Source organism: Parasteatoda tepidariorum, chromosome 6 (assembly GCF_982258835.1).
Source record: "Parasteatoda tepidariorum strain Cologne lab strain chromosome 6, Ptep-v5.0, whole genome shotgun sequence".
NCBI lineage: Eukaryota > Metazoa > Arthropoda > Arachnida > Araneae > Theridiidae > Parasteatoda > Parasteatoda tepidariorum.
Window position 1 is genome coordinate 93,278,065 of NC_141760.1, and position 22,584 is coordinate 93,300,648.

The 22,584-nt window shown below is 29.7% G+C and overlaps 2 protein-coding genes across 3 annotated transcripts in view; both read left to right on the top strand.

Annotated features, from left to right (window-relative positions):
- LOC107453447 (sprouty-related, EVH1 domain-containing protein 2) overlaps positions 1 to 22,584 on the top strand; it is a 167,287-nt gene that overhangs the window by 65,903 nt on the left and 78,800 nt on the right. The gene's annotated exons all lie outside the window — the stretch shown is intronic.
- LOC147808215 (52 kDa repressor of the inhibitor of the protein kinase-like) lies at positions 4,711 to 6,402 on the top strand. Its single transcript, XM_087166937.1, has 2 exons — positions 4,711 to 5,049; positions 5,125 to 6,402. The coding sequence occupies exons 1-2, from the start codon at positions 4,711 to 4,713 to the stop codon at positions 6,400 to 6,402; spliced, it is 1,617 nt and encodes a 538-aa protein (XP_087023063.1).

Here is a 22,584-nt window from a genome sequence, read left to right on the forward strand (position 1 = left end):
ATAAAAGAGAAGAAAAGTTTCCATACTGTTCCATAATAAATTATTCGCTCTTTAAAAAAAATATGATAAATTATTCGTTTTTTATTTTTTTTTTTTTTTTTTTTAAAATTGGTGAAATATTCTAACTTAGTAAATACTCCTAAGTTTGGGAAAACAAACGAAAAGCAAATTGATATTCTAAGGCATTGGATTAGAGAAAGGAATTGAATTGGTGAAAGTGATATGTTCAGAGTTTCTTTAATAATATTTTTAAACTATATACAACAAACTGACAATTTTTAACCAAAACATCCCACTCAGATTTTACACAAAACAGGTAATCGAACATGATGTTAGAAAGAATCTTTTAAGGAGCAGATGAGTATTTTTTTTACTTTTTCTATTTTATTGTTTTTATTTTATAAAAGTTTTGCACTCAAAAATAATACTTTAAAAAAAAAAGGATTCAGGAGAAAGATAAGTGTAAATGGTGATAAGAAGATAAATACGAAGGAGACACTTAAACTAAAAGGATCTTTAATTTTGAAGAAAAATTAAAGGTATAGCTAGGTAAATATAAAGGATATTTAAATCACTGAAATTTATGGCGATTTGAGGATTTATATTATTCAATATAAATCCTCAAAGCCAAAGAAAAACGTAGAAAAGGAATTAATTCCCACGATAAAGACCTAAGTCCGCATCTCGGAGAAAAAGAGACAAGAGGCACACTCATTGGATTAAAGCAAGTCAGAGAGTCAACGTCTTTTTATTTTATTTCATAAGTCTCTGAACTACCGACGCAATTTAAGGTTTACGGCTACTAATGTTTAACTCCGTATCCTTGTAATTTTGAACCCAATCCAGAAGAGAAGGAAACTCTTGGATCAAGTATTGGGAGAAATTTGCCCTCTTGGAAAGCTTTTGTATGGAGCTAACCCGCATTTGCGTTTCATGGAAAGGAAAACCACGAAAACTTCCCATGGTTTGCCTGATGGTAAGGGGACTCTAACCCACTATCCGTCTAACACTGAGGATATTTCACGTTAGCAATGTGGTCGGTGTAGGCCAGATGTGGATTCGTATTCGTCACTGAGATTCGAACCCGGTTCACCTCATTGGAAAGCGAACACTCTCTCCCCTGAGCCATCACGGTTCAAAGAGTCAATGTCTAAAAACATTCAGAAAAATTTGTTGACTGAGAAGAATCCAGACAAGCGATAGCCAATTAAAATTCAAGAAGCAGAGATTTTGAAGGGCGGGCGATTAAGATGGACTAAGCCCCCCAAAAAATAATTGAAGACAAAATTAACTCCTACATTTGGTGATTTTGTGAAAAACAAAGAAAATACTTTCTAAGACGTCCTCTTCCAAAAGGCGGCAAGACACGAAAAGATAATAGAGAGGTAACTCTTCCCACAGGAAATGCAATGACCGTTGACCAGCAATGAATAGCGAACAGATAATTAAGATTCTTCTCGAAAAAGAAAAGAGAAATTTTTGTTACACAGAATCCATTTAACATATTTACGTTTAAATTGAGAAGAAGAAAAAAATTCCTTAATTTACGAAAATCACGGGGAAATTTCGCATAGAATAAATTCAAGCTGTTATAAAATTAAAAGTAAATAAGGTTTTTAAAAAAATTAAAAGAAAAGATTTAAATGAAAGAGTAATTGTAACATTACACGAAGTGGAACTGCGACAGACATTCAGTACCATAATTTTACCACAGTTTTTCTTTCTTCCTGTAAAAATAAATAAATATTACTAATAAACAAATGGTTCGTTAAAGAGTTAAAAATTTCTGTATTGACATTTTCTACTAGGATTATGTTGAAGGTCTTTCAACAACTCACGAGTTGCTGTTTCAAAATAATTTTTTAGCCAGAAATCGTCTTGATATAAACCTAAACTTAATAAAAATACGTTTATACTTATAATTAAGATCAAAAGTTTTAAAACTGCTTTCTAATTAATTTGAATGAATTAAGATATGCCATGACAGTTATTATTTACTCTTCAGTAATAGTTTGTAAGACGTGTAATTTTACTAAATTTTGAATTTTAATTAATTCGATTAAGAGAATTAAATTCAAATTATTGTTCAAATTACTTATATTACAATCTTAATTAATTTTAACTAATTTCCATTTCTCAAATAGCTTACAAACTTAATTAATGGAATTTTAAATTAATTGCATTTCGAATTAATTCCATTAATGGAAGTAAAATGTTTTCGAGACAAATGATCAGGAAATGCTTCTTTTTCCAACATAAAAAAATTTGTTATTTTAACTATTAAAAGTATTTCAGTATCTTCAATATTTTATTTATAAAAGGTACAGGTTAATGTTTTGTAACGCTTACAATTTTCTGTACATTCAAATAAAATTCTTATTTAGAAATTTTTCATGCCGATGTATGAAGTTTTTTCATTAAACTAGCTATAAATAAATTTTTATTTAATAACTATACTTAAAACAGAAAATTTGGATTTAAAAAAAATTTTTAAAAAATTCAAAATTTTTCACTCACTCATTATATAATATTTCATCGTTATATAATATTTCATTCTTATATCAGAAAAAGAACTAATTAACTTGATTTTTTTTAAAAATTATATTTTTAATAATAATATTTTACTTTTAGACAAAAAATTTCAGCAAAAATGAATAGAAATTCCTCATTTAGTTTACCGTTATGTTATATTTCATTCATATATCATTAAAAAAAAAGTAATTAACTTTAAATATCCCCAAAGCAAATCAAGTTTTTAATCAGGTAACTAATTGACTTGCTTTTTCAATAATAATCACAAAAATTTATGCTAAAAACATAATTTTTTGTCATAATTTTATCTTTAAACAGAAAACTTGTGCAAATTATAATCAGAAATGTCCTATTTATATTATCGTTACATAATATTTCAGTCTTTTACCCAGTGGCGTAGTTTTGGGGGGGGTTTGGGGGACAAAACCCCCCCCCGAAATTATTCGTAACTTGTTTAATCAAAATGGACAACTCTATAAAAATAAATACAATTTAATTTACAAGTGTTTTTTTTAAATAAAGAAATAAAAATTAATAATAAAAATAAAAATTAATAATAAATATAAAAATAGTATCAATATTCTTCATCTATGCAAAAAACAATTGTTAGTTTTTTTTTCATTTTACACGTGACCACGCGAGTAATATTGCTGACGAGATCAATTTCAAGGCCGCTGTCTCAACCAATCTCCAGCGTTAGGGGGTAAAAATAAAAGAGATGGGAAAAAAGAATTTTAGTTTATGTTAGTGATTGATTCTTTCGATTATAATCATGGATCGTTGGCTAATTAAAAGGCCAAGAATTGAAACAAATAATGACAAAGATATTGACTCCGTTTCGATAAACGATTGTTTCACTAATATGGAATGTTGTTCGAGTTCAGGAAATAACTCAAAAACAGCAGGTAAGCAATATTTTTTTGTCAAATTTTATTATTCCAGTTTAACTTTCTTCTGAATTTTGCTAATAACGTATTTTCTTGAAAAGAGAATTTTCATTATTATAAATTTTAATTTCCTCAGCATAAAGAAAAGCAAAATAAAAATAATATTTTTTTTGTTGACTTTAAATTATTTTATTACACTTGATTCTGTTCTATTTGCTTGATTTAAAATTATTTCATATTGGACATGCCGAAAGATATAAAATAATTGAATAATCGTATATAATAAACATTTACATATTTGAAAGAATTATCTTTCAGAATATTTTTTTTTACATTTCAATTATTCTTATAAATATGTATAGTTCTATTCTAGATTCCTTCAATTATACACTTAAATATCGAGTTGAAACAAAATTATAAACATTTTTTTTACCCATCAAATATTTTTTCCAAATTATAAGCGTTACAAATCGTTTTTTTTTTTAAACGTATACATAAATAGTGCTTCTTTTCTTCCGTTTCTAACAGCTTTGCCCATTTCGTTTTTGAGGTGATTATTTACTTTGTTAGCAATTTTAAATGCGAATCGTATGAACGGCTTTTCTTATTCAATACTGATAGTTTTTTTTATATTTTCAAATTTCAAATTTGCTTTAATTTTTAAAACTTTCCTTTGTTTCACATTTTCATTAAAAACATAATTTTCATTGCAGTTTTAAATGAATCAGTTATCGAAAGTGGAAGTGATCCGATGTTAAAAGATATTTCGCGTTTAGAGCATAGTAAAAAATACACTGATGAAGAAAAATGGGAAATTTTAAAAAATCGTTGTATGCCAAATGAATCATTTAAGTTTCCTACTAGTGGAAAAAGAAAATTAAAATTTCAAAGAAAATGGCTGTTAGAATTCCCTTGGTTAGAATATTCAGGAAATTTGGACGGTGCATTTTGTCGATATTGTTTTTTCTTCTGTAGTGAAGAAGTAGGTAAGGGGAGCCATACAGTGCCAAATTCTCTTGTGAAAAAGCCTTTTAATAAATGGAAAAACGCTAAAGAGAAGTTTAATTATCATCAAAATTTAGACTATCACAAAAATGCATGCGTGTCTGGGCAACATTTTATAAGCATTAATGAAAATAAAATTCCTAACGTACATCTTCAACTTGACACTGCGAAACAAGTCACAATTAAAGAAAATAGAAAAGTGTTAACATCAATCATCGAAACTATAATTTTAATAGGCAAACAAGAATTAGCTTGCCGTGGTCATTGTGACTCCGGACCGATAACGATGAAAGCTCCATGCCACAATGATGGAAATTTTAGATCTCTACTGCGCTTTCGAATGGCAGCGGGGGATGAAAGTCTAAGGCAGCATTTTGCTCGAAAGGAAGCCGCTTCTAAAAGCAGGTACGTAAGTCCTCAAATCCAAAATGAGCTCATTGAAATTTGTGGAAGGACTATTTTAAAAGAGCTTGTTGTTAAGATCAACAAGTCTGAATGCTTCAGCATATTAGCTGATGAAACTTCAGACGTTAGCGGGGTTGAACAATTATCACTGTGTGCCCGATATTTAGAAAAAACCGAGCAAGGACTAGTTTTGAGAGAAGACTTTTTGACTTTTGTGCAAGTTGATGACGTCACTGGAAGAGGATTATCAAATAAATTAATCAATACTTGCAAAGAATTAAATTTAAATTTGAAGTTTTTAAAAGGTCAAGGATATGATGGCGCGTCTTCAATGAGCGGAAAGTTGCAAGGGTGTGCAGCTCGTATTAAGGAGATGTATCCACAAGCTTTATACGTTCATTGTGCAAGCCATTCTCTTAACTTAGCCTTAAGCGATACATGTGCTAATTCCTATTTGAGGAATGCCGTAGGCGTTATAAAAGAAGTGATTTACTTTTTCAGGCATTCATGCAAAAGGGAAGCCATTTTACGAAATGAAATTAATGAAATAAATAATGAGGTTAAAAAGCAACGTTTAACGAAATTGTGTGAGACGAGGTGGACAGAAAGACTTGATGCAGTTATTACGTTCAAAGAACTTTTTATTCCAATATTTTACTCTCTGGAAAAAATTCAGGAATCAGGAGACAACGAGTCTTCAAAGAAAGCGTACATTTTGTTACAGTCTTTAAAAGGTGGGAATTTTATTATTTCTTTGATAGTGATCCATGAGCTTTTTTCCTTTACTCACAGGCTATCAACATACTTACAAGGAGTAAAGGTTGATTTAGTATCCGCTGTGGATATGGCAGATGATTTAATAAACCTGTTTAAGAGTGCACGTGAAAACGCCGAATCAAAATTTAAATCTTTATTTGAAAATGCGACTGAATTTGCTGACGAAGTTGGAGAAGAGCTCAAAATTCCCCGCCTTTCAGCAAAACAGAGGAATAGAGGAAATTATCCTGCATGTTCTCCCGAAGATTATTACAGGAAATTGATATTTATTCCTGCTTTAGACCACATTATTTGCCAATTAAATATAAGATTTGCTGCCCATCGAAAAGTACTCACAAGTATTCAAAACATTTTACCCGTTTCAGTAGTAAAATTGAGTGAAAAACAAATTGAAGGGTGTTTGGAAGAAATTTTAACGACATGGCCGGACATATCAGACGTTGCAGCTGCTAATATTATTGTTAAGGAAGTTTTACTGTGGAAGCAACGTTGTACTCAACCTTCAGACGCAGAAAGGCCCCATTCATTTATAGACGCAATAAACTTCTGTGATGAACTTTTATTTCCACACGTCTACAACATCTTAAAAATAGGAGCTACCTTACCTGTCACTGTTGCCAGTGTAGAACGCAGCTTTTCGACTTTGAAAAGAATTAAATCATATTTGAGAAACTCCACAAAAGAAACTCGTTTGAACGGACTGGCTCATTTAAGCATACATCGGGAAATTGAAGTAGATATAAATAATGTTATTAACATCTTTTCAGAATCTAAACATCGAAACATCTTTCTGTAACACCTATCAATTTATTTGCTAAAATATATGTACCATACACTAGTACTTGATAATATTTATATATTTTAATGATTTTGCTTTATATGCATCTTATAATTTATTGAAACGAGATATTGCCTGATAGGAAGATATATATATATATATATATATATATATATATATATATATATATATATATATATATATATATATATATATATATAATTTGTATGTGTGTGTCAAAAGTAGATAACCCCCCCCCGAACATTCATCAAAACTACGCCACTGCTTTTACCATATAAGAAACTAATTACTTAATGTTTTTTTTTAATAATAATCAATAAAAGCCAAGCTATTTTTCTGTTTTTTCATGTAAATTTTTCTTTTCAAGTTTACTAAAAATACATATTGAAATTTGCTGTATAATAATATATTAAAATTATATTATTATCCAAGCGTTTGAAATAAAAATTGATTTTTATTAAAGAATACTAGAATATATTAATCTAATAAAAGAAATTTTGAGAGATATTTACCATAAAAAAAACTCATAACTTTTTTTTTTCAATAATAATCAATAAAAGTCAAGCTATTTTTCTGTTTTTCCATGTAAAATTTTTTTTTCAAGTTTACTAAAAATACATATTGAAATTTGCTATATAATAATATATTAAAATTATATCATTATCCAAACATTTGAAATAAAAATTGATTTTTATTGAAGAATATTAGAATATACTATAATACTAATAAATGAAATGTTGAAAGATATTTACCATAAAAAAAACTAATTACTTTCTTTTTTCAATAATAACCAATAAAAGTCAAGCTATTTTTCTGTTTTTCCATGTAAAATTCTTTTTTTCAAGTTTACTAAAAATACACATTTGCTATATAATAATATATTAAAATTATATTACTATCCAAACATTTGAAATAAAAATTGATTTTTATTGAAAAACACTAGAATATATAATTCTAATAAATGAAATGTTGAATGATATTTACCAGTAAAAAAAATAGATCTTTTAAAAACAACAACAAAACATAATAATTAATTTTAAATTAAAAAAAAAGGTAAAGCAAATTTTTTATTTGAATAATATCTTATTCCCCTCTGTAATTCTGATCAGGGATTCACGACAAAAATTAATACATCTCAACCTGACAGTCATCTCTCAGCGCAGTCGCATCTTTATGCTACTGCAATACCAGATGGGGGGGAGTTGAGGGGGAGGGGTACGTATAGCATGATAAGCCACTGCAGCAACGTCTCCATTCTCTTCAATGGCATGCGTGGGCGGAAAGGACGACGCTTTTCCACTACTACTACGACTAACCCACCCACACACTCTGCTTCATTCATTCAATCTTTCGAAGCCCCTGCTCTCTTAGTTTCTCCTTACAGTTGTATTAAGATACGAGAGGGGGAGGGGGGAAAGAATGTTGGTCGCCATAAATTGCGTACAGTGATTGGAGGACTGGTGATTGCTGAGTGGTATTCTTTTAGATTAAAAGGGGTGGATTCGAGAACATTATTGGAGACAAATCTTTTAGTAATTTGTTCCCCTGGGGAAAAAATGTTCTTTTTTGTTAATCACAGGAATTAATTGAAATATGTTGAATGCCATTCGATAGTTGGAAGTTATTTGAGATTTAAATGTTTTTTAATTGATGAAAATCTATTGAATTGAAAATACTCTTAACATTGAGTGGGCGGAAAAACATTATTTTTATAGATTACTACAACATCAATTATTTTGTTACAAATGCAGTTAAGTACAACTCCTTTTTTTTTTAATGTAGTGACTTCAAACTACTTAGGAATTGTAACTACTTCGCTACTTAAAAGAGACGATAGTCGGAAGTTAATAAGGATTTAAATGTTTTTTAACTGATAAAAACCCGGAAAACCCGGGTTCCGTAGAAAGATCAGAGGAGTTCCGAGAGCTAGAACTTTTTCTTAAAAGAAACATCTATTGTTCTCGAAACATGTGTATGTTTATAATAACAAAACATATTTAATGAATGATTAAAAGGATATGTGCTTAAAATATTGCATTAGGAACTAGCATCGAATCTTTCAAATTAAAATAACCAAATTCAGCAATTAGGAAATATGTTTTTCTGATAATTAATCATTCACAACGTTTACTTTTTTTATTTATTTACTTTTTCGTGTTTATTTCAATGAAAATCATCTTATTCTTATTCAGTTTTAGCACTCACCAAAATCAAATTCAGAACCAGAACTAGACTGAAGGCCGCTTCGGACCAGAAAAAAATTTCATTTCTCATATTTATTGTTTTGAAAATTATTAATAGTTTTTCGGTAATTAATATGCTCACAATTTCTAATGATTTTTGTTCATAAAGGCTAAGGGATCCGCCATAAAAAGATCGATCACTTATGGTTCAATAGCAAAAAAAGAAAAAATAATAATTGGGGATTACTGCGCTAAACCTCGGGTCTCTAAATTATATAAGCACATTCCACAAAATACTTGCGCGCGGTCTAGCACAATTTATTTTTTTCAATATGATTTATATCTAGGCATAATATTGATACGTGTGCAAAATTAATAGAAAAAAAAAAACTAATTCCAAGAATATAATGACCGCGATGGCTCAGGGGATAGAGTTTTCGCCTTTCAATGAGGTGAACTGGGCTCGAATCCCAGCGATGACTGGTCAATACGAATTCCGCATACAGTGCTGGCGTGAAATATCCTCAGTGGTAGACGGATCATTGGTTAGAGTCCCCTTGCCATCAGGCTAAACGAGGGAGGTTCTCGTGGTCTTCTACTCCATGAAACGCAAAGGCAGGTTATTTCCATCGAAAAGTTCCATCAAAAACCATTCAAAGCATTTTTCCCAATACTTAATCTAGGATTTCCCTTGTCTTCTGGATTGGGTACAAAATTTCAAGGCTACGTAGTTGAACATTAGTAGTCGCAAACCAAAAAATTGGATCGGCTGTTCAACGACGGTTATAAAATAAAATAAAATTTCAAAAATATAATTCAAAATACAAAAATTATTGGAAATATTTCGGTGTAAAAAATTGATCTGATAATTATTCATACTAATCAATTTAAAACTGAAATATATTTCAGTTTTAAATTAGATATAATATTCATTGGACTTGATTTCGCTGTGGTATAATATTCATATTCATTGTATAATATTCATTAATAAAATAATGTATAGTATTCATCAGACAATATGGTACCTAAGACGAAGGGTTGGATCCTCTCAGATAAGCTGATTGGTCTTTTTTTCCCAGTCGATTTTTGCTTTTGACTTTTCATGATTATTTGATCATTCATTAGTTGAGTTTAAAACAAATATAAGAAAGTTATTTTTTCACCCCTCCCCCTCGAATTAAGATTTATCGTTCGCTACAGCCTTGTCTTCAATATTTAGATTTTATTCCTTTTTTTTTTTTTATTCATTTTTCTGTGAAAAAAAGAAAAAAAACATTATGAATTTCTGACTAAGCACTATGGTTGTATTCGATTATAAGCTAAAAAAAAAAAATATTAAAATCTTTAGAAACCAATTCTTCGTAAATGAATATCAAAGAAAAGATTAAGTTCTCTCAGACCAATTTATGGGCGTTGAAAAACTGACTTATTTTTAAGTGTACGACTGTTGATGTTCCTTGTAATTGTGAACCCAATCCAAAAGACAAGAACCACATGATCAAGCATTGAAACAAACTAGCTTTCGTGGAAGACTTTTTGATGGAACTAACCTGCTCATTTGCGTTACATGGAGGGAAAAACCACAGAAACCGCGTCATCTCTAAGGGCGCAAGTACAGTAACCAAACACAGGAGCATTCCATCCCAGTCCTTAACTGTCCTAGACATCTCATATCTCATCCTCGATACTTCAAGGACACGAAGATATCTCCAGACAAAACCACCAGATATGCAGACATTGCCCCAAAATCAAATTAAAGCCTGGAAACCCTTTCAACTGCCTGGCTACTGTAGCCAGGCTACTCTCTGCTTATCACCAGAGGACATCTCGACTTTGCACATCCAGCCCAGCTGCCGGTTTAAAACCGTAAGCTTTACGGGATTTGTTTTTACAATGTATGAAATTATGCACAAAGCTGAGACATATACCGACAAAACTAATAAAACACAAATACTACCATATTTATTGCTCTTCTCTATGTTCTTATGTTAGTATTTTATTAAACAAAATATTTTTTAAGAAGTTCATCCAATCGAAATAAAGATTAAGATTGTAATCAGAATCGTTTAGCATGATGCTGTTGCTCATAGTCAAAATTTTCTACAATTAAGCAATTTTCATAAGCACTTTTTAATGCACAGTAAAAAAAAAAACAAATACAACAGTGCCTGCAGTTACACCTATTTTAGTATATCTCGTGCCTATTAAAAAAGCACCAATTGCAATAATAGGGTAAACTAACCAGTGAAGGAACACTTAAGCTTTGCTTGCCTTCTTAAAAATCATATGAATTTCAAAATTTGTAATTTTAGTTACATGACAGTGTCAGCATATTTGTTACTAATTGCAAATTATGTAAAAAAAATTTCAGATAACTTACATAATATTGTTTTAAAGTTTTGGAGGTTCAAATAACAAGTAGTAAGAATACCAACTGAAGGAACAGCTCTTACCAGTGAATGAACACCCAGTAAAGGAACACTTAATTTTGGTTATTTTTTAATGCTCTTTATGAATTTTTAAGCCATACAAATATTTAAAAACGAGCCTATTCTTGCAATTATAACATATAAATACTTGGAAAATTTTAACTTTTTTTTGTAATCATGAATTGAAAATTAAAGTGTCAACATATTAACACACACTTTTCATTCAGTGGGAAATCTATGCCCAGTAAAGGAACATGCCTGTTCCCACACTGGTTAGAAATTGTTTTTTGTATTTTTAACATACTTTTGATGCGGAACATCACTAAGGGTACAAGAAAATTAAAGTTTATCTTTTCTTTTCATTAACTTAGTAAAGGAACACTTGTTCCTTCACTGGTTTTTCATCGTTTAGTGATCCAGTGAATAAGCACCCCCTTATCTCAGTACTTTGTTATGCTATGATGCTTAAAAAAAAATAAAACGTAGCTTCAATAACTATATTTTGAATTCTCTTTTTCGCAGTGAGAAAAATAAAACCATTACATGCAATTAATTCCACTTCAAACATATAAATACAAACACTATAATTTTTTCAAAGAAACAAGGTGTTGCAGAGATAATGACAAATTCAAAATTTTTTCCAGAGAAGTCTATGTGACCAGGTAATCCAAAACATTGCTAGATGACTTCCTATTGTTTGGCAGTAAGCTATTGTTACCAATCAATCTAAAGAAAAACTTTCAAATTCTTATTTTTAATCAATATATATGATATGTTCCTTCACTGGGTCGTGTTCCTTCACTGGTTGGTTCACCCTAACTAATTACCAAAAATAACTGAGCGTCATTGGTGTCAATAGTGATTTTTTACGGATCCCCTAAACGAATCAGTACCTTTTATCCATTAACTTTTCCTCTGCTTTGTAGTACGTAACTTATTTTTTTTAATTTCAAATGTCGTTGATTTTAAATTATTTCATTATTGTGTTTGAAAATGCGAACTCTCCTACATGATACTCCTACATTTCATACTCTTACATGAGCTTTGAAAATTTCGAATACCAACAATTTCAATTATCGCATAATGATCAAATAAATATATTTTTTTTTAAAGTGAAGAAAAAAAAACTGTTCCGAAATATTTTATTATTTTTGTAAATATTTCTAACTTTAATCGTAAGATTAAAGATTAACACACTGTGAGATTATTGATTTTGATAATAATATACTATCATAGGAGATATATTATTTAGAAAAATTTAAATTTTAAAACTTGCTTTGCGTACACTTTAAATTAATCCTTACATATAAATTAATTTTTTAAAAAAAATATGCAATTAGTACATTAAAATAAATGTTTAAAGGCATTAAAATTTAAGCTCAACGGCCTTAATCAAATGCGTTATTAAGTTCATACAATTCTCTAAAGACGCATCACTACCATTATACAGTTTTGCATTGCAAACTTAAAATGACTCTTTTTGTCCAGTATTTTTTTTTTCACGATCTTAATTTTGTCTTCTGAAAATAATCTTTACGAAATTTTTCTCACATTGAATCTAATTATGATAAATCAGATATAACTAAAAAAAATTTTGATGAATTAAACATTTTATATGCAATTTCGGAGGACTTGGATAGCCTGTCTGGTAGGACGTTGGGCTCGTGTTCGTGAGAACGTGAGTTCGAATCCCACCAGTCTAAAAATCCCTGTGTATTAAATGGTGAGAGGTGCACGTTAAATTTGCTGGGGTTACAAAGTCTTATTTGTACCCATAACAAATCAATACTTCTGCGAATACAGAATTTAAGAATGATCGTTCTCCGCTTCAAGTCAAAATTAGGGATAAATAAATGTAATAAGTTTTTTTTTTGTTTTTTTGCATTTCAAAAATCTTTAAAAAAAATTTAAAAAAATAAAAAACAGCTCTCTCTTTTTTTTTTTTTTTTTTCTTTAAAATTTCCGATTGCTTAAATATAGTTTGTAGGAGAAGAAAAAATGTTTCCTGTCAAGTAATTGGCATAATGGTATATGCCATGAAAAATCAGTCGTATTTCTTTTTGTCATTTTTATATTCTTTTTCTTTTTTTTTTCAAAATATTTCAATTATTATATAGATAGAAGAAGGGGTTGTTAAAACTATGTATTAAACAGCTTAAAAAAATTCAAATAAAAATTACTCCAAAAGAGCGCTTATTAAAAGTCATTATGAAACAGATTTTCCTCAAAATTTCTATTAACTTAAATTAAATTTGTGGCGGTAAAAATATTTCTTGTCAGATAAATGGTGTAATGCTAAATGTCATGAAAAATCTATCGTTTTTCTTTTTTTCTTTCTTTTTGTTATTTTTATTTCGATTATTATATGAATTTCGATTAATATATAAGTTTAGGGGGGATGAAAACCTATGTATTAAACAGAGTGAACGAAAAATTAGATAAAAATCGTGGAGAAAAAACACTTATTAAATTTCGCAAGGGAACTGGAAGTAAAAAAACAGGAAGAAAATAAAAATAGGTTATTAGTTTTTTCAACTACAATATATTTTTTTAGATTAAAAACAAATTTTTAATTTCTGCAATACATATATAGATTATTACATATTTCTTAAAAAATTACAAACCAATGAAAAAAAAAAAAATTCATATCTGAAATCACTGAAAACAAAAGTTTCTAAAATTACCAATAGGTGGCGCTCAATGTTGAATCCAAAAGAGCTTCATTTATATTAGTTACATGTTTGTAGTGAAGTGGGAAGATTATTATTTCTTCAGTGGAAACGCAGATGATTAATTAACACCACAATAGCCGATCTGATATGTAGCTTTTTCTTTCTTCTTCAAAATCTCCGGAAAAATAAAAATGTGCAGTCAACGTCAATTAATAATTATCAATTTCTCGTAATGACCTGCTCACTTAAAAAACTTGATTTTTTTCTAAATAAAAAAATTTACGCTGAGTTCATATTTTGGTATGACGCCTAAACGATTATTTTTATCACGGTTCAATCAGCACAAATAATAAAGTTTTAACTGATAATATTTTGATAATTAATCATACTGTTTGAACATTAGTAATGAATCGGGTTCTTAATTTTTTTTATTTCAAACACAAAACTCATTTCTCGTAATATTTAAGTTAATTAATTTGGGTTAAAATAAAAAAAATGTAAAATTATAAATTTTATTTTGAATGGATAACTATGCAATTGTATTGTTATAACTAAATGATCATGTCTTCGAAGACATTCGTTGATCTTTCCTCCCCCCCCCCCTTTTTTTTATAGCTGGGAGAATGAGATAAAAAATCTTGGGAATAAACAGAGAAATCAATTTTCAGTCCCTGATAATGATTGTTTGTTATTAATTCATAATTAATTTATTATTAAATATTTAAAATTATTATAAATTATTTTTTTAAATGTAATGCATCTTTAAACATTTTCGTCAGAACTTAGTCTTTAGCGCATTCACAAAGTTGCCTTCAGAATTTTCTTCGGGGGGGGGGGTGAAACTAAAAAAATATTCGTAAAAATATCCGTATTTCATAACCCGTGGTCAGTTATTCTTTTTCTTTATTTCGAAAAAACATTTTAATATGTTCGCATAAGAAATATTTACAATTTTAGTGATTAAGTTAAAGTTACAGCAACAATTTCTGATAAATAAAAAAAAATTCATTTTTTATTTATTGAAATCATTAATTTATTGAAAAATTATTTAAGTAATTAACTTTTTATTTAAATTATTTTATTCATTTTTTTTTATAAAATATATTTTGCTGCACTGTCAAATTAACAACATAAACTGAACTGGAAAATAATAGCATTTAAGTTTTACTGTCGATTTATGAATCAAGGTAAATTTAATCTGGTAAGTAAGAAAGCATTATTGGAAATAATTTTAAATAAACATGCAATAACATTTAAAAACCAAATGGTACCCCTTAGCGATTACCCTGATAATAATTATCCCTGTACAAATAATAATTATCCCAGTAAACCCAGTACAAATCTAATTTATTAGCATCGACGAATAGGGACTACAGCAAAACTATGCAAATTTATTAATGTATTAGAATCAAAAACGCATTTTTCTAAGTTTCTAGAATTAAAGTTTGTGTTTTTCTCAAATTAAACCGAATTCTTTCCATAAAGTTAAGGATTTAATGATTTTCTCGTTCACTAGTTCACCGATTTGTAAGTGTAATTGGGTTGCTTGCTGTAATGCGTATTGTAAGAAAGGATTCTATCTAAAAGTTGGGGGGCCGCGGTGGTTCAGGGAAGAGAACTTTCGTTTCCCAATGAGTTAATTCAGGTTCGAATCCGAACTGTGACTGGCTGATACGAATTTTGCTCCCGGATAGCTCTGACCACAGTGCTGGCTTAAAATATCCCAAGGGGCAAAGGGATCATGGGTCCTTTTCGTTGCACTAACCTTAGGTGGTTTTCGTGGCTTTCCTCTCCGTGTAACGTAAAAGCGGGTTAGTTCCATCAAAATGACCTCCACGAAGGCTGGTTTGTCCCAATAGTCGATCCAAGAGTTCCCTTGCCTCCTGGGTTGGGTTCAAAGTTACAACGCTATGGAGCTGAACATTGATAATCTTAAACTCAGAATTGGGTCGGCTGTACAATGCCAGTTGTAAAATTTAAAATAAAAAAATATTCGCGAAATAAAATTTTATTTTGAGCCTTATCTTAACCTCCATGTGAAAAACATGGAATGTTTAAGAAGGCTAAATTACTGGAGCTGTTAACCTCTTCATTAAGAAAAATTTATTAGAAAAAAATCTTATTATCTTTATTAGAAAATTATCATTATTAAAAGAAATTGCGAGTAATAACAAATTTGTTCTTCTTCAGTGGCATGACAGCCCTGAGTGGGCCCTGGCCTTCTCAAGAATTTTCCTCCAAGCCTCTCAATTTTTGGATTTCTACTTTTAACTATGACAAATAATCATAGTAGTCGGAAGTAGCGTACTACAAGTAACAAAACTACTGTAGTTGCTACTTTACTTCGTGGTTTGTAATGTCGTGTGCTATTTTTCAGAAAAAGTATTGCAGTATGAGAACAAAGATATGTAAAAACAGAAGTTTGTTACGATTCCCGGTAACTGCTTTTAACGTTAGTTTCGCAAAGATATAAAGTTTGATTGAATGCTACTAATTTTTTCAAAATTTTATTGGTACAAATCTTCATGCAATGGACTCGATGGCCAAGTGTTAATAAAAATTACATGTTACTAATATTTAAACTAACCATTGCAAATAATTGGTAATTTATCACTATGTCCACACCTTGAAATACGTATGTACACTAATGAAACATAGATATTATTTCAACATAAGAAAACATATATTCAGTGTACGTTTCTTTACACTTTATTTCTTGGAAATGAAAGAGCATTAAACACTTAAAAAACTCCAAATATTTGATAATTTCCTGGCATTTCTTAAATTAAATATTCTTTGTTGAGAAAGACATGAAAAGTTGAAGGTTAAACGAACTAATTCGTAAAAAATGGTTTAGATTAACAAACTGTCTCATGTAAACATGAATAAACATAACTTAATAATTCATCATGTTTAATTAATTTTTAATTTAGTTTAGTTAAGTTAATTTAGTTTAGTTTAGATAATTTTTTATTAAAAACCATTTTGAACATGAGAGTAAATTAATTTCTCCAGCAATGTTTGTCTCCTTAAAGTAGTGATTACATTTCAAAAGTAGTTAGTTAAAAAAAGTAGTTAGTAACCAGTTGTGTGCATCAACCCAAATTCTATTTTAAAAATAATTAAGAGAAATTTATCATACATATTTGAGAAATAAATCTGTGGTGCTTGACAAGTAAATAATACAAACCAATCGTATTCATACATTAAGCAAATTTTTAGACAATTGCTACCACTTTTTTATTTTTGCTATATTTCCTATTAAATGGCTCCTTCGTTATCTGGTTTTAATTCAAAGTCTTCTGATGGGACTATCTATAAGAAGCCGTGTGGAGGCCTTCAGTTAAGGGAGGTATAGGATAAACCCCTTCCAAACACGTATTAAAACTACGCCACTGGTTGTAACTCTAATTAACTTCATTTATAATAAAGTAGTTGCAGTTATAGTTAATTACAAAAATAATGTGACAGTTGAGTAAACAAATATCCACTTTTTTCAAATATGTGTAATACATCAGATTTCGTTTTTAAAATTGATTGCCTATGTAGAATGTAAATAACGGTAGCTTCCAAACGATTCTTAACCAAACATTTGATCAACACCTATTCTAAATTTCCTTCTTATTTTCACAATTTAGATAAACAGGGGTGGTTGGTGGTTCCTGTTGACCAACTGGGAAATACCCCCGGAAGTGAACCCAAAATTTCAGTCCCTTATTTAGAGACACGCATCGAAGAGCCCAGACTGCAAAATGCGGACATCTGGAGGAAAAGGAAAGGCACCATAAATTCTGATTGGCACGGCCATCTGTTACCTATTTGAGTAACCAGGATTTGGAAAGGACAATTTATACAATCTAAAAGCAATTTTAAAACTTTTTTCCACTTATTTGGAATGAATAAAGACTTTTATTTATTTAAATCTTACAATTCATAAATTTGTAAAACTATTATTGAAGAATGGCATCAAGAAAATGGATGTCAGTTTGTGGTATTCGAAGGAAATCAGCTAAAAAATTTTGAATCAATGCTAGAAGAACCGAAATAGAAATATAACTGTACTTCAGCTAAAATAGATTTAATCGTAACTATAACTTGAATACTTTGTACACTTATGCGCAATATAAACTATAATAGTTTAATTCGCACAATAAATTTAATATGTGAAGCAATTTAAAACATCAATTGAATGCCTTTAAATTATAAAGTTGATAATTGACTATACTCCAAGCATAAAATAAAAATCTATAGAGTAGATCTAAGAAATAACCTTTTTATAAAAATAATAATTATTTTATTAATTGAATATTGTACATAAAAAAAATATCAGATTTTGACGTTAGCTTTCATATCATCAAGTTTAAAAAACATTTTTCCTTTTTCGTTCGAAATTTAGGTCTACTTAAAAGAACAAATAATTTATTTTGAAATGAACTTAGATTTAAGTAAAGTAACCTTAAAAAAAAAAAATAGCAAAAAATGCAACTATAAGTCACATTCGAAAAAAAAAGTTTAAGTATGATTGAGTTTTATGTCGTAAAAAATATTTATTGTCAAAAATTAATTTGCAGTTTTTTAGGCTTTGAGTATTAATTTGTTTCGGGGTTTACTACTTTAAAATTAATGGATTCCTAATAATGGTATAATGGTGAAATATTTATGTTGAAATCATAGCTCCACCATTAAAAAACGCAAAATTAATAGCGATTGCAAATTTTCAAAACAAAACAAAAAAAAAAAAAAAAGAGAGAGAGAGAGAGAGAATAAAAAGAGTAAGAAAATTTAGTCCAAAAATATCCTCTATGCATAATTACTAAAAATCTATTATTTCAGGAAGAAAAATCCCCCCCCCAAAAAAAATATATATATAAAACCATATTATGCGGGAAATACGTGTTTTTTATCTCCTCCCCCCATGGTTTACCATCCACATTGCTGATTACCTGAATTGATTAAAAAAATTTATGCCAAATTTAAAATTTTTTAACATTAGTTGAAACAAATTTAAATTAATTAAAACTAAATAGTTTTATAAAAATTATACGAAAGGAAATAAAAAACAAACAAAATAGCTCAAACTGCCCAACTCAAAATCGTATGCGAAAAGAAACTATTTTCATGAATGAAGTTATCCTTCCTCTCAGCATTTCAGAACTCATTCACGTACATAATCAATAGAGAAGTAGGCGGGGTTAACTCAAAAACAGGCCACGGCGTTGCTACGGCAACAGCGTTATTTATTTTTCGTCTCCCTTTGATTTGTTTATGTTGTTTATCATTTTAATGCATGAAATTTTTGAAATATAAAATTTATCGTCCGATTTCTTTTTTTCCAATATGGAATTACGTGACGATTCTAGTTATTTTGTAGCATTATAAAGAAACAAACAACATAAAGAAAGTTCTGCAACTCATCCTTCTACAGGTATGTAGTTGAGGAATTTTTCACCAGGAGAAATGTTATTTATATTCCATTCTCCAGAGCAAAGAAAACAAAAAATCTCATTCAGAAAATGAAAAAGCAATTTTTTTTATTTTGTTTTACTATCATTCATTACTTTTTTAGAATGTATGTAATCGAAAAAAAACATCTTTTCCTTGTATTTAATGAAAGAACGTCTTGAGCCGGAATGATTGAGGAGAATTAAGCGTCAAAACAAGTTTATTTCTTCTCTTAGAATCGCTTTTAATTCGAAAATATTGAAAAGAATAATGGCACTTATATTTTACCTCAGAAATACTTAATCATTTACCTTGAGCCTTACAATGTTGTATTATTTTCTTCAAAAAAATATCCTTTGTTTTTAAACATGGCTAAACAATTTGCAATTGTTTAAACAATTTGAATATTTTCTATATTTATCATCGGATATTTTCGATCGAAAAAGTTAACCTTACAGAAGGTAGATATTTACAAGTACGATGTAACTGTAAAACATAAAAAATCCATTTTAAGCATGCCCATTAAAAAATTTCTCTTTTGCGTTTAACAATTTTTTTTAATTAAATAATTAGCAAGTGGAATGAAGATTCTCAAATATGTTTGAGTCTATAGCATGCGCATGTGTTAAACAATATTTTTTATTAAACGAGTAGAATGAAGATTCTCAAATATGTTTGTGTCTATAGCATGCGCATGTGTTAAACAATATTTTCTTAATTAAACAATTAGCAAGTAGGATGAAGATTCTCAAATATGTTTGTGTCTGTAGTATGCGTGTGTGTTTAACAATTTTTTTAATTAAATAATTAGCAAGTAGAATGAAGATTCTCAAATATGTTTGTGTCTGTAGCAGTGCGCGTGTGTTAAACAATATTTTTTTTAATTAAATAATTAGCAAGTAGAATGAAGGTGCTCAAATATGTTTGCGTCTATAGTATGCGTGTGTGTTTTTTGTACTCACAAAAATGTAGGATATAAAATCAAGTGTCATACCAATTTTTTCAACTGAAAATTCAAAATAGCGTAAATTATTCCATTCTTTTCAATCCACCTAATTAAATGAAAAAGTGAGAGTTTTAATATTTTTTCCAAGACCCTAGAAAAAGAGTATTCGGTGATTCGAATACTCTTCTGACGAAATTATTAATGAACTTCTTAGATTAGGTGGGGTTCTTTTTATCATAAACCAACCTTCAAAAATTGAAAAAAACGAAGTATCTGACCATGGTAAATAGCATGGTCTGGGCGATCAAATCGAGAGACCGAAAATTGGAAATATACCAATATCACGTGACTCAACGAACCCCGAAATATTACTCAATAACAAAAAAGGTTGTTTAACCTAATTACCCCTTGTCTTTCATTGTTTACGGCCTAAATGTCCCAAAACTCAAATCTGGAGTGATGCGAGGAGCTTACTTTAGAAGTTCGTGTTCGTCTATTATTAAATAAAGTATTAAAAAGTAATAATATTCACTAAAATTTATTTTTTGCGTGGATTTGTCTTCGAATAAACAAATTTTTTAATTGTCTGCAAAAAATTTTCCATTCGCTCAATGAGTTCTCAAGATATGACGAAATACGCAAAAAATAGAATTAACATTTAGGAGTCTAAACTTCAGATCGCTCTTCTGATCAAACTATGGGGACACTATTTCCCAGATTGCGGCTCTCCTATATTTTGGGGGTCAGAAATCCGAATTCGTCGGGGGGGGGGAAGTATGTTTATTCGTAAAAAGTAAGTTTTTTTTTTCTGATTTCGTAATTTAAAATATCGTCTGCACTAGTTAATTAGCATATTTGAGGTCACCCTGTCGAACCATTAAGATTGAGTTCTAGAATGTGAAGATACGATCATTAGATCAAAAGTTATTGAGTGTGGTATGTGTATTTTTTTTCGCATTATATATACTATATATGCATTCCTTTAAAAAATAAAATTTAAAAAAAACCTTGTTTAAATGCTGAGAAAAGGTATGTTTAAGAAGGTCAGTTTTAGCATCATTGGTATATGCCCTACCTACTCCCCTTAAAGAAAAAAATTTAAATTGCATACTGAGTGCTAATTCTGCGGGGAAAAATTTATTGCAATTTATATGCGCCCCACAATGGGTTATTTTATTTTATAACCGTCGTTGAACAGCCGACCCAATGTAATGGGTTTACGACTACTAATGTTTAACTCCGTAGCCTTGTAATTTTGAACTCAATCCAGAAGACAAGGGAACTCCTGGATCGAGTATTGGGAGAAATTTGCCTTCGTGGAGCGACTTTTTAAGCAGCTAACCCGCATTTGCGTTACATGGAGAGGAAGACCACGATAACCTCCCACTTTTAACCTGACGGCAAAGGGACTCTAACCCAGGATCCGTCTACCACTGAGGATATTTCACGTCAGCACTGTGGTCGGTGCAAGCCGGATGAGGAATTCGTATCGACTGGGATTCGAACCCGGTTCGCCTCATTGGAAGGCGAACGCTCTATCCCCTGAGCCATCGCGGCTCACAATGGGTTATTGGCGACGATCTGTCAAACATCCCTGAGGAGGCCTCGAAGAAACACCGTCACAATTTTTAACCTCATCAGTAGCCCGACGATCTTACTGCACACCCTCGGTGCTTTCGCAGGATGATCCAAATTATCACTCACCCATTCACTGACCGCTACCAATGATACCGGAAAAATTTTGAATCAGGGCTAAAAGGAAATGCAAAAACTAGTTCTCCCCTCCCTTGGAGAGAAAAAAAAAGAAGAAGAAGAAAAAAAAAGAAATATGAGTGACAGAAGCTGAGTTCAGCCAATTTAGCATAAATAAAAATAGGTCATTACGAAATTTGTTTGAATTTTCATTTATGAATTGATTAATTGAAGTTGATTAATTGAATTGACTAACTAAATTTTATTGAAATAATTATTTAAAATTAGTTAAATTAATTCATTATAATGAATTAAATTAATTGAAATCGATTAAGTTAATTAGTTGAATAGAATTGTGATGCTTGAATTGATTAATTGAAATTGATTATGTGATCATATTGCTCACAAATATATTACGCCAAAACTCATGTTAAAAATAACAAATGAAGAAGAAAAAGCAGTAGTTTGAAATTTAACTAATTTTATATCGTAACTGAAATTCTATAGATAGCATATAAACGTATTTTTATTACAAACTATATTCATTTAAATTTTGAAGAGGAAAAAACAAACTCTATTTATCCAGAATCTAAGTTAATCTTATCTTTTCCTTTACTACTACTATCTATTTTGATGATTCATTTCCTCTTCATGAATGAATATTGATTTCATTCAGAGACTTATCTATCACCTTGAAGTGATTGCGTCTCCTATACCTGAGATCATCCTTTCCAATCCTAGACAAGTCGACAGCAGTCACCGATAACTTTTAACACAATTGATAAGACAGATAATGTGAGACTATTCTCGAACAT

Bases quoted from the DNA above. Each gene is read 5' to 3' on its own strand.
- LOC147808215 (XM_087166937.1), top strand. From the start codon at position 4,711: ATGAAAGCTCCATGCCACAATGATGGAAATTTTAGATCTCTACTGCGC. The intron at 5,050-5,124 runs GTTGATGACGTC...TTAAATTTGAAG, and splicing joins ACTTTTTGACTTTTGTGCAA to TTTTTAAAAGGTCAAGGATA.